The following is an 11,256-nucleotide window of genomic DNA, read 5'->3' on the forward strand; positions in this document are numbered from 1 at the left end:
AGTAGCAATAAGCAGGAATTACGCATCAAAGTGCAGGAATTCAATTTTGTAGTATGCAAATGCTGTGACTGAGTTTGTAGTACTGTAGAAGAAGCACATATTGGTGGACTGTCTTCCCGCCATTTACTCCACTATCCCCACCCTACACTACACTACACTACAGCACCTCTCTCTCTCTCTAAGGAAAAAATGTTTTCTCTTTCTGGGTTTTCATTATTTCTCAAATAAAACTCTCTCTCTCTCTCTCTCTCTCTCTCTCTCTAAACGAAAACAGTTCTGGAACCTCCCCTGCTATAAAAGAGCAAGTTTTGATTAGGGTTTTTCAAAACCACTTGGGAAAACAAACAAAAAGAAATCAAATTTGTTATTGGGTGGCCATAGCTTAAATACCCCTTTTGAGCTCACACACCAACACCACTTACTCTTTGAGTCTTTCTTTGAAGACAGTGAGAGAATCTCAATTGAATTATGGTGAGACATCATCATCATCAGAGAGAGGTCTCTTCATCATCCACAGCATGTATGGAGGATGAAATGAATCACATGAAGCCTGCATGGCTACAAGGTTTGATGGGGGAGACATTCTTTGGTGGTTGTGGGGTCCACGAGAACCGCAGGAAGAACGAGAAGAACGTCTTCTGTTTGCACTGTTGCCTCTCTATTTGCCCACACTGCCTTCATTCTCACCGCTCTCATCCTCTACTTCAGGTACAGTAAATATTATCATCATCACTCTTATCAACAATTGAAGCTTGTTTTCATCGATGATTGTTCAATTCTTGCTACCCTTTTCAATTCACACGATTTTATATCCAAAGATTCCATCTTTCTCTTCTATTCGGTTCTTGCTAGTTTCAACTTGATTCTTGGTGAGTGTCTGGATAATTTGCTTTTGGATTTTTCTGGTGTGTACTTTTTCTGGGTGTAAGTCCAAAATTCTTTTGCAATTCCACTGTAGAATTCTCTGCCCCTCTGCTACTTGGTAAATTCATGTGCAGCTCTGCAACTTTGGCTTTCAAATTTTGTTGCACTTCTTTGTTTGGGAAGAAAAAAGTTCTGGATTTTTGTTTTTCTTTGTTTCTTTGAGTACTTGCACAATCAGGGTGAATTTTCACGAAGAGTTCATTTGCTTGTGAATTCTACCCATGAACTTCATTGTTAGGGATCTTTCTCTCATTTTCTTCCTGAAATGTTGTAATTCACACTCCACACTGAAATTATACCATTTTCCCAACTTTGTTGAATCTTCTCCTCTGAGTCCTCTCTACTTTTTCAGAAACTTTCTTTGCTTTCTGATGATCTTGATTTTTGCCAAAGAAACAAAAAGAAGAAGAAGAAATTCTTGTTGAACTTTTGAATCCTTCAATTATGTCTCATTTACTGCTCTGCTTCCATGCATTTTCTGATTTTTTTTTTCCCCATATTAATTGAAGATTTCCCTTTTATCCATTGGCACCCTGCAAAAGTTCCTCTCAGCTGTTGCTTTCAATGAAAGTGAAACTTTGACTAGATTTCCCCAATTTCATAATTGAATTCACCCCATTACATTTATTTTTTCTTTCATGAAAGGTTGGTTGCCTCTACCAATTTCACCTAAATTTCAAACTAGTTTCCTCACTTTCCTGGAGGTAATAACTTCAGTTTTCTCCATTACTAGGATGAGTTACTAACTTACTATATGTTTGGAAAGGAAGATTTTGAACTTCGAAGTTACCTAATTCTACTTTGTTAATCATCTTAATTTGATGTCATATGCATAATTCAATTGTGTGGGATAAATCCCATTTGGGTTAGAAAATTACCTCAAGATTTTCTTTCATGTACATATATGTGCAATTCAGTTAACTCTAGTAAATCCCAAATCGGTTGTCCTCCAATCACTATTTTTCTGGCCAAAACAAGTCCAATTGACCTTTTTTTTTTTGACTCCATATGACAGGTTAGAAGATATGTGTACCATGATGTGGTTAGATTGGGTGATCTTGAAAAGCTCATCGACTGTTCTTATATTCAGGTATAATGAGGTTTTGGTTCAATATCGAACAATCAAACAAACTCAGAAGAAAAGCAAAAATTCTATGATGTTCCCTTTCATCACATGTTTTTAAGGTTTCAAAGTGTTAAAACTTGGTATAAGTAGATCTAACGGTTAAAAAATCTAGAACATCACATATTTTGGAGCATGACAAAAATTCTAAAAATTGAAAAGAAAAAACATTAGTTTATGTCAGCTGTGGCTTGTCTTCTTGTTTTGTGTTCATGATGGTGAAAGAAGTATGAATTGGGTCGCTCGCCAAGTCACAAGTTACTTTTTTTTTTTGTTTCTCAATTCTGTTAACCATTATGTTATTGTATTCATTGTTTGGATGCAGCCCTATTCCAATAACGGTGCCAAAGTGATATTCCTGAATCAAAGGCCACAGTCAAGGCCACTGGCGAGGACTAATTGCAACAAAGGCTTTGCTGCCAATATCTGTTTCACCTGTGACAGGATTCTCCAAGAGCCATTCCGCTTTTGTTCTCTCTCATGCAAGGTCCATTTCAATTCTCATTGTCCAATTGCCTATATCAAGGATTTTTCACATTTTCTGACACACTCGTTCTACAATCATAGCTAAATGCTCAGAAGATTCTTTGCTAGTAGATAATTGACACATCTCTGCACATAATGTGGTTCGCTAGTGTAGTATTTTTATGATTAATTTGCGATCCTTGTAAGATTTGGTTTGATAATTGACATATCAACTGTCACATAATGTGGTTCACTAGTATGGATTGAAAATGGAATCCTATGAACAGGTTGATCACATGGTGCTCCAAGAGGAAGATTTATGCGGTATACTGTACCGTTTTGATGAATCCGACTTCACAATTTCTCAATTCGAAGGACTACGGATGGATGGCTCGGAGGTGATCGATGACGATGGCCAAATGATGTCTAGCTCTATCCTAGAGGACCCTGAAATGCAGTACAGAGGCTCATCATGCTCCAACAACAGCGATTCGGTAATGTCACGTGAACCGGAGGTCGTCGGCAAGAAGAAGAAGAAAGGGATCCTCCCAGGGATTATGCTCTCCCTCAGCAGCAGGAGAAAGGGAGCTCCTCAGAGGGCTCCTCTTTCTTAAGTGAACAAACTATGGAAACAGTAATAATAATAAATGGTTTTAGGGCTATTAATTATTGGCACCATCCTATGAAATATGTTATTAACTAGGTACTAATTCTAAGTTTGGTCCAGGGTTAATATAGCTTTAATTTCTGTAATGTTATCGTTTGTATTAGTGAATGTTAATTACGGGGTAATGTGCATGGGAGCATTTCCATTGCTTGGCTTTAGGTGGCTGCAGAGAGCTAGATATTATCTGATTATCTGAAGGGTTTTTGGGCTCTCAGCCCTACCAATTTTGTATGTAAGCTAAGGCAATGGACCTTGCTGGTACATACTATAAGTTTATTTGCTTGGAGTAATTAAGCTATCAACATTCTTCTACTGTTTGTGCTGGACCGGTCAAATTGATCTCCATTCATTTTTGTTTTTGTTTGCAGCGAGTTTGGATGCAACTCTGCAACTTTTTTTTTTTTTTTTTTTGTCTTCAGCCAAAATGTATAGAACCTTTATTAAGCTCATGGATAAGTACAAGAACTTGAGTACTTTCGTCCAAAACCTATGTCGAATGCCAAAACGATTTCACTTTTTTTACTAGTTGGGTTTTTTGTCTATCGAAGTCATGAAGATATATGAAACATCGGGTTAGTCTACGGTATATCAAGTAGGACTAGTTTGACACTATTTTACTTATGTATTGAACTAACCTGTCTCCATATATCAAATTAATTTTATTTAATGTATCAATACATTCATAATCAAGTTAGAATACGTGAATTGACTTAAAAAAATGTCTCGACCTAGCAGAGCTCTGCTAGGGTTGGGAGAGAGCCGCCTTCGGGTTTGGCCTCTCTGTACCTCTCTCCGTCATGTATGGAGTACAACTACGGCGTCTCTTTTGGGATCGCCCAAATCAAGGCAGGGTTTTGTCGTGTCTTCTCTTTTGGAGGTTTCTCCTGCGCCATCGTGGCTCATAGGACTGGGGACCTGGTCTTTTCTGGAGTGATTGCCTTGTGTGGTGCAGGACTGTGCAATATCAGGGGTGCCATCAAGTTTTGGTGGCTCGTCTAGGCCACGGCGTGCGCGGCTCAAAGGATCTGAGATGCAGGCAGATCTGGTTCAACCATGGCAGCTGCGATTGACGGGTTGGGTTTTGCACGGGTCGGGTCAGATTCTGTTCAAGGCCCTTCATGGTTGTTTTCCGGCTGACCGGCGTCTACTGGTATGGGGGCAAAGTCAACTTGCGATTCCAATTCCGTTTTGCTCGTCTGTTTTCCAGGTTGACGACGTTGGGCTCAATCTTTTGGTCCCTCGTCATCGGTTGGATGGAGGCACGGTGGGGTGGCGCTTTGGAATTAAAGTCAGCTACTTTCAGGATTTTGGCAGTTTCCGACGTCGGCGCAGCTTGGGTGCAGGTGTCAGGGGCGGCAAAGTCAACGGTTCTGTTGTCTTGGTTGCCAGGGCCAACCCTAAGTGCTGTTGGGCCTTGCTTTGGTTTTCTGATTTGGGCTTGGGACTTAATGGAATGCCTAGGGCTGCAGCCTGTGGTCCATGTGGGCCTCTTCAGTTTTGGATCTGGATTTGGGATCCCGGTGGTTTTTTTATAAAAATTTGGGATCCAGGACGGTTTTTGTCTAGATACCTAATTTTTTATTGGGATCAGTACCCGCGAGGAACTGACGGGATTATTGGTCTGAGGTTGTCAGCGAGTCTACTGATGGATTCTGTAGAAAACTTTTATTATTAGTTTCTTATTAGTTTACTCACCCCTGAGCTTCACTCAATAGGTTGTGTGATATTGCGTTTAGCGGTGTCTCTTTCTGACGGCCCTACAGGGGCGGGTCACTGTGTAATATTGCTTCTTCCATATTGAATAAAAATGTCTGACCTCTTTCAACTCAAAAAAGTTAGAATACGTGAAAAGATAACTCAACTATTTTTCAAAAGAAACGTATACTAAAACTACAACCATCACCTATAAAAGGATTACAATATATTGGAGCATCATTAAAACAAAACACAATGAGACAAAACGGTAAATGAACAAAAAAGAATATCATCCACTAAAATAAGAAGAGTGAGACTAAAAATAGGTTTTTTTTTTTTGGGCTAAAATAAGTTCGGAATTTAAGATCAACATTCATCATGCATTTGCAGTTTAATTTGAAGATTTCAAATCTTTGGATGTTTCTCAAGATTATAGTTTAAGTGTCTCCCAACTAGAATTAGTAGTTAAGTTGACCAACTTGATTATAATCCCCCTCAAGAGATTATAGTTTGATTTGAGTCCCTCTTAAGAGATTATAGTTTAAACACTTTCTAGAAATTTAGTAGAAAGGAAGTTAAAATCAGCATTTATCGTACATTTGTGGTGTTGTATTGTACTATTGTATGAAACAAATGCTTATAATCACAAGGCTCTGTTGGTAAGTTGGTTGGTGTGGTATTTCGTCAAAGAGATGAGTCAATGGAAAAATTCATAATGATCGACCCAGAGAAATTCGTTGGGAACTTAGGAAGCAGCAAAGCCAAAGGAGGAAAGAAGTTTCATAATTTTTCTATACTAGATTTCGTTCTCGGCAACGGTTTTGACCAACCAAAATGTTTGTAAAGGTATGATGATAGCTTAGGCAGCATGGCAGAGGAAGCAGTAGCTAGCTCTTAATCTAAGAAACAATGGTGGTTGAGGAAGCACAGACGACAGAGTAGCTCCTTTCCCAGAAGAGCAGATGGGTAGTGGGTTCCACAGACCCCACTCCAACAGTAATTGTAAATTTCATTTTCATTTTTCATTAAAACTAGTTTTCAGCCATATATGCAAGCATTTGGTTGAATAGCCGAAAGAGTGAAAGATTAAGAATGCATAACAACTGATCCGTGAATTGAACTCAGGTGCTTTTACATCACTCATGCCACTAGATTAAATAGTATTGAGGATGGTAGTAATCTTTAATCCACTTTCTAGTGTATAATGCAATCAGTGAGCTTAGATTATACCAATGTAATGAATTAGTTGTTATGTTTGGAACTTATCCCTCTATGATGGAGATAATTTGCATAGAGCCATAGAGTGAATGCATGATATTATTTGTATGTATATTTATGTATTTGTTTATGCAAGGAAAATTGCATGGTCAAGTTGATGCGGAATAAAAACATGTTAGATCTTTTTGTCAACTTGACTATATGCATTTATTCTTGCATGGTCTAGTTGATGCAGAATAAATGCATTTTAGATATTTTTGTCAACTTGGCAATGCATTAGGAACAAGTGCATGGTCAATTTGATACATTGGGTGATGTTGAGATTCTAGCCCATATGACTTCTTGCTTTTCCCATCATGTTAATAGAGAAATGTCTCTACACGTTCCTAGACAAAGGGTTTCTTAAATGACTCATGAACGTAGAAGGTTCATGAAGGAAGCGTGTTAGACCTTTCTGTCAACTTAGACCTTCAAGTTGACAGAAAGGTCTAACACATGCATGGTCAACCCAATGCATCAACTTGACCATGCATTTATTTTCAATGCATGGTTACGTTGACATAAAGGTTTAACACATGCATGGTCAAGCTGATGCATTGGGTGGTGTTGAGATTCTAGCGCATGTGACTTCTTAGTTCTCCCATCAAGGACTCTAGAGTCTTCCATCTTTGACTACAAAAGGATGTGTCTAATTGTCTATCAGCCATTTGTAGATAGAGCTCTTGGAGTAGAGTGATATTCTAGGATCGAGAGAGGGCGTACAAAGGGTATTCGACTGGATAAGGGTTTCAATTTGATAGAAAGAGGATCTGATTGGATAGAAAAGGTATATGATTGGATGCAAAGGGATTGGGTTGGGCATAAAGTTTAGCAATGTAATATTGTACTTATGTAATTCTCATAAAATGAATATGAAAACTCTCCGAAGACGTAGACATAGATTTTGGCCAAATATCGTTAAATTTTGTTACCTACATGGCTTATTTGTTTCTTCTTTCCATCCCTTGTACTAACACTTGTGCGGCGGGGGAGTATTTCCTAACATTAGCGATTTTACGGATTGATCAAATTTGAATTATGAAAATATTTAATAGGAGAGATCATGAATCTCAATTTTTTTTTTTTTTGTATTTGTTGGTCATAGATCTCAATTTAATAGACTTCTGAAGCAATTTATTGAAAAATTATCCCAATTATGCTTTGTTGTTGTGTTTGCGGTTTGAAAATCAAGTCATTTGCTAAGAAATTAAAACTTTCATGAGTTTTGATTTTAGTTTTTGGTAATGTTGGGAAAGAAATCAGAAAATTTAGAATTAAAAAGTGAAGGAACAATGAATCCATTTTCTTCCAAATTTTATTTTTTACATTTTCCAAAGTCTCATATTTGTGAAACAAACAAACCCTATGAGTTTTTTTTTTCACGAAGCTCTCCAATAACTTTAATTTACTTATCTCAATTCTATCGAATCAACGGCCCGTAATCAAACTACTTTAAAAGCAGTTTTGACCATATTCTTAACAAATGATTCTCACATGCAATCTCTCAAGTTAATTCTTACACTCATCACTTCTCTACTTTCTCCATTGACTTTAATTTCACATATTTCAATACTAACAAATTAACAGCTCACAATAATCAGAATAATTAACAAGTAGGTCTTAAATCCAATCTCTGAAATTGCCCCCGACTGGCGACTACAAGTCATTTACTCCTTCCAGATAGATGTGAATCATGTGATCATCCATACCCCAGTACGTGCGTTGTCTTGCTAGGTACACTTAAAAGCTTTGGAGGTGGCCAACATTTTCAACGATAGAAGCATACTTGATTAGTTGATTTGAAGGGATGAGATTACAACTGGTGTACTAGCTAGTCTAGTCTCAAACTGGTGAGCTGGTTTGGCTTGCACTTTGCAGCAGCATAGCATATAAGCGCACACAAGATGACATTAGATTGCAAACCCGAGGCAGAAGCAGAGTGCGCTGAGGCTGATTACTTCTGAGCTGCTTCCACATGCTGCACTAGAATTGAGCCCTACTACTTTCAAATCTTTTCGTTTTGGCAACAAGATCCTGTCAGTCACCCTTTATTACTTGCATCATTGCATTTCTCTTCTTAGCCTCGTTTGCTTTTAGCCTCCTCCCTCCCCTTACCTCCTTTTTCACTAGGTATGCATTTTTAATCCCGGTATACAATCAACATTATTTTAGATAGAAATTTTTCTACGCATTCGCAGTATAAGTGACTCTGCACCTATTAAGTGATCTCAGTCATAAATATTTATAGTCAACTTTTTTTTAATAACAAAATAATGCACTTGATGTTATCTAGCGTCTATTTTTATTAGTGCGCAAATACACGTCGTGTTCTAAATCCCTTTCTTATTTTAGATTTTGGGATATATATACTAGATCAAAAATCTATAAAAAAAAAAAAAAGGAAATAGATGGTAAGATTACATGTAAAATTTTTATATATTAACTATAATTTAAAAGTTTAGTCCAATCGTTCATTTAAAAGTCTTTATTGTATGATACTCTCTAGAGAGAGCCCTAAGATAAAAGTGCTTGTAAATGATTAATAACCACGAAAGCATTGATGGAAGGAGTGAGACCACACATTGCTTGCTTTTTAAGCCAAGTCTATATATAGCCCTCAAGGCCTCAACCCAATAAGCACAAACGAACATTATTCATTTGCAAAAGTCTCATTTGAAGTAAAATAACATAAGGAATCAGCGAATTAATAGTTGTTGAAATCCTACCATTGAAAAGCAAAAAGAAAAAAACCCATTTTTCCGACAAATCATTCGTTAGCCAAACCTCCAAGAAAAATATAAAATAAAAAGGACACACAACTAAATAATCATTTCGTTGGCAAAAGACAATGTTTAGTCGGTTTTATGGGTCTCATAAACAAGTGCATAGTAACAAAGGATGCATACTTACCTACAAATATTATTTGGTCGTTTAAAGTCTTCCGTTAAAATATAAAATAAAAGGAAGAAGCTCCCATCATCTAAATCTTAGCAACATATATGACACTGGTGTTACTCTATTTTCACAATTTCGTATTCAACATTTACGGTTAATTTGAAGAGTATTTATGCTCTAGAGCATACAAGAAGTTCCTTGTATCCACGCAAGAACATGTACTGTGTAGTAGTGTATGGCTTTTTGGATGTGATGAGAATCAAATTTTCTCCATTATTGGGTGGGTGGAGTCAGGTGAAGCACATGGCTATGTCACATTCTATTTTGGGTATCTATTGTAGGAACCTACCAACCTAGGCAGAGAGAGAGAGAGAGAGAGAGAGAGAGAGAGAGGCTATCGGACATCCGCATGCTTGGGGTTATTACACCTGGCATCACTACCATGCAGGAAACAAATATATTTTGGCTCCACCTTCAACCATTAATTCCCGAGTTTACAATCATCCAACATTATCCGAGTATACCTAATTTTTTTTTTCGATGAAGTCTGAGTATACCTAATTTAGAGATAGGTGGAGATTATGAATAATGAATTATATGATAGATAATGCAGATCGAGGGAACATGTAAGTTGAATATTCTGTTTATAGTTTTGAATATGTTAAGTTACATAGTAGGGGGGTTTTTTTTTTTTTTTTTTTTTTTTTTAAGTTAAGTTACATAGTTAGATAGGAAGAACTCCCAAATTGAAGAGTTGAGAATAAATGTAAAATAACATAAAATTATAATTTTAAAAGTTACATTCCTCATATACTGGTTAAATATTTTTAAACTTTCAAAAGAAAGTTATGAAGGATATGGTGGTTAAACTTCATAACACTAATTCTCAATACATATAAATATTATAATTGTAGTATTAATCGCCTCAAATATCTCATTTGATATCTACGTATACATAATATAAGAGAATCATTGTCATTTTTAACCTTTTTTTTTTTTCGACAAACATTTTTAACTTACTATAATTTTCGTCGACTATCTTTTTAAGGTAAATCTTCATAGAATATATTTCATAATCTCTAATTCACATGAACAGTATGTAAACTCATAAGGTATGATTTAGTAATTTGACATGCTATATTATTCTCAACCATTGATTTGTTGGTTAGTTTTCCGTTAATTCATAATGGGGCTCTTTTGAACCTCACTTTTTAATGACATGACACTAAGGTGACGTGTATAGTAGGCAATGAAACTAAAAAATGACGGATAAGTTAACGATTGAATATGATTAAATAAATTAAAGAGTACAGGAGCAGACAACGTGATCAAATTGAATGTGCAAAAATAAAAGTATTTTAAGGGGTAAATAAATGTAAAATAAATTTAACCCTCGTACATGTGAAAGTATATTTTTAGTCAGTAAGATCAGAGAACATTTTATTATTACATGACCTCCATCAATTTATTTCCAAATAATCAACAAGCCAGCTCACAAGCAAGTGAGCATCACATTAAAATGCTTAAATGCCTATTGCAACTTATTTCATGTCTCGTGATGATGATGTTGTTGCAATGGTGTTCACCTGGTCAGTTGCTGACCGAATAATTTATGCTCAATAATCCTTGGATTTACATCCAATAGTGGAAAACAAAACACGTCAACTTAATAATAATTCTCTCTGTCATTGGATTTACATCTAAGAGTGATTGAGCATTATTTTCTTGGTCAATAACTGATCAGGTAAACATTTTCAGATGTTGTTGTTGTTGTTGTATGTTGTCGGTTCATTTTTAAATAAAAATGTCAATAATTATATTAAGAAAATAACTAAAATTGGAACCTTAATATATCAGTCAAATTTATCATTCTTAACTAAAATGTCGGTTCACAACTAATTTATCAGTCAAATTTAGAACCTTACACATAAAAAAAAAAACACTAATATTACTAAATCAAATGATACTAAACATAAGTTGTTTTTCTTGTCCGACACAATCATTCATATTTATTCTTCTGCATGTATTTTCTTTTCTCAGAAAATTGGAAGGTTCTGAATTAACCCCAATTAAAGAAAGAATAGAAGGAACACTGCCCATGGCCCAAGTCATGGACTACCATGCAGGATGCTTTCTGCAACTGCATGCAGTATAGACTTCAAATGAGCATTCCAATGCGAACATATATGTGATTGCAATATGTAACCCAAAAATCAATCAATTAGGTCAT

The 11,256-nt window shown here is 36.1% G+C and overlaps 1 protein-coding gene across 1 annotated transcript; it reads left to right on the forward strand.

Annotated features, from left to right (window-relative positions):
• Window positions 1-3,528, forward strand: LOC133728866 (protein RGF1 INDUCIBLE TRANSCRIPTION FACTOR 1). Its single transcript, XM_062156295.1, has 4 exons — window positions 1-708; window positions 1,940-2,014; window positions 2,373-2,534; window positions 2,800-3,528. The coding sequence occupies exons 1-4, from the start codon at window positions 469-471 to the stop codon at window positions 3,124-3,126; spliced, it is 804 nt and encodes a 267-aa protein (XP_062012279.1). The 5' UTR covers window positions 1-468; the 3' UTR covers window positions 3,127-3,528.
• The last annotated feature ends 7,728 nt before the right edge of the window (window positions 3,529-11,256 follow it).

The sequence above is a fragment of the Rosa rugosa genome, chromosome 2 (genome assembly GCF_958449725.1).
Source record: "Rosa rugosa chromosome 2, drRosRugo1.1, whole genome shotgun sequence".
Classification (NCBI taxonomy): Eukaryota; Viridiplantae; Streptophyta; class Magnoliopsida; order Rosales; family Rosaceae; genus Rosa; species Rosa rugosa.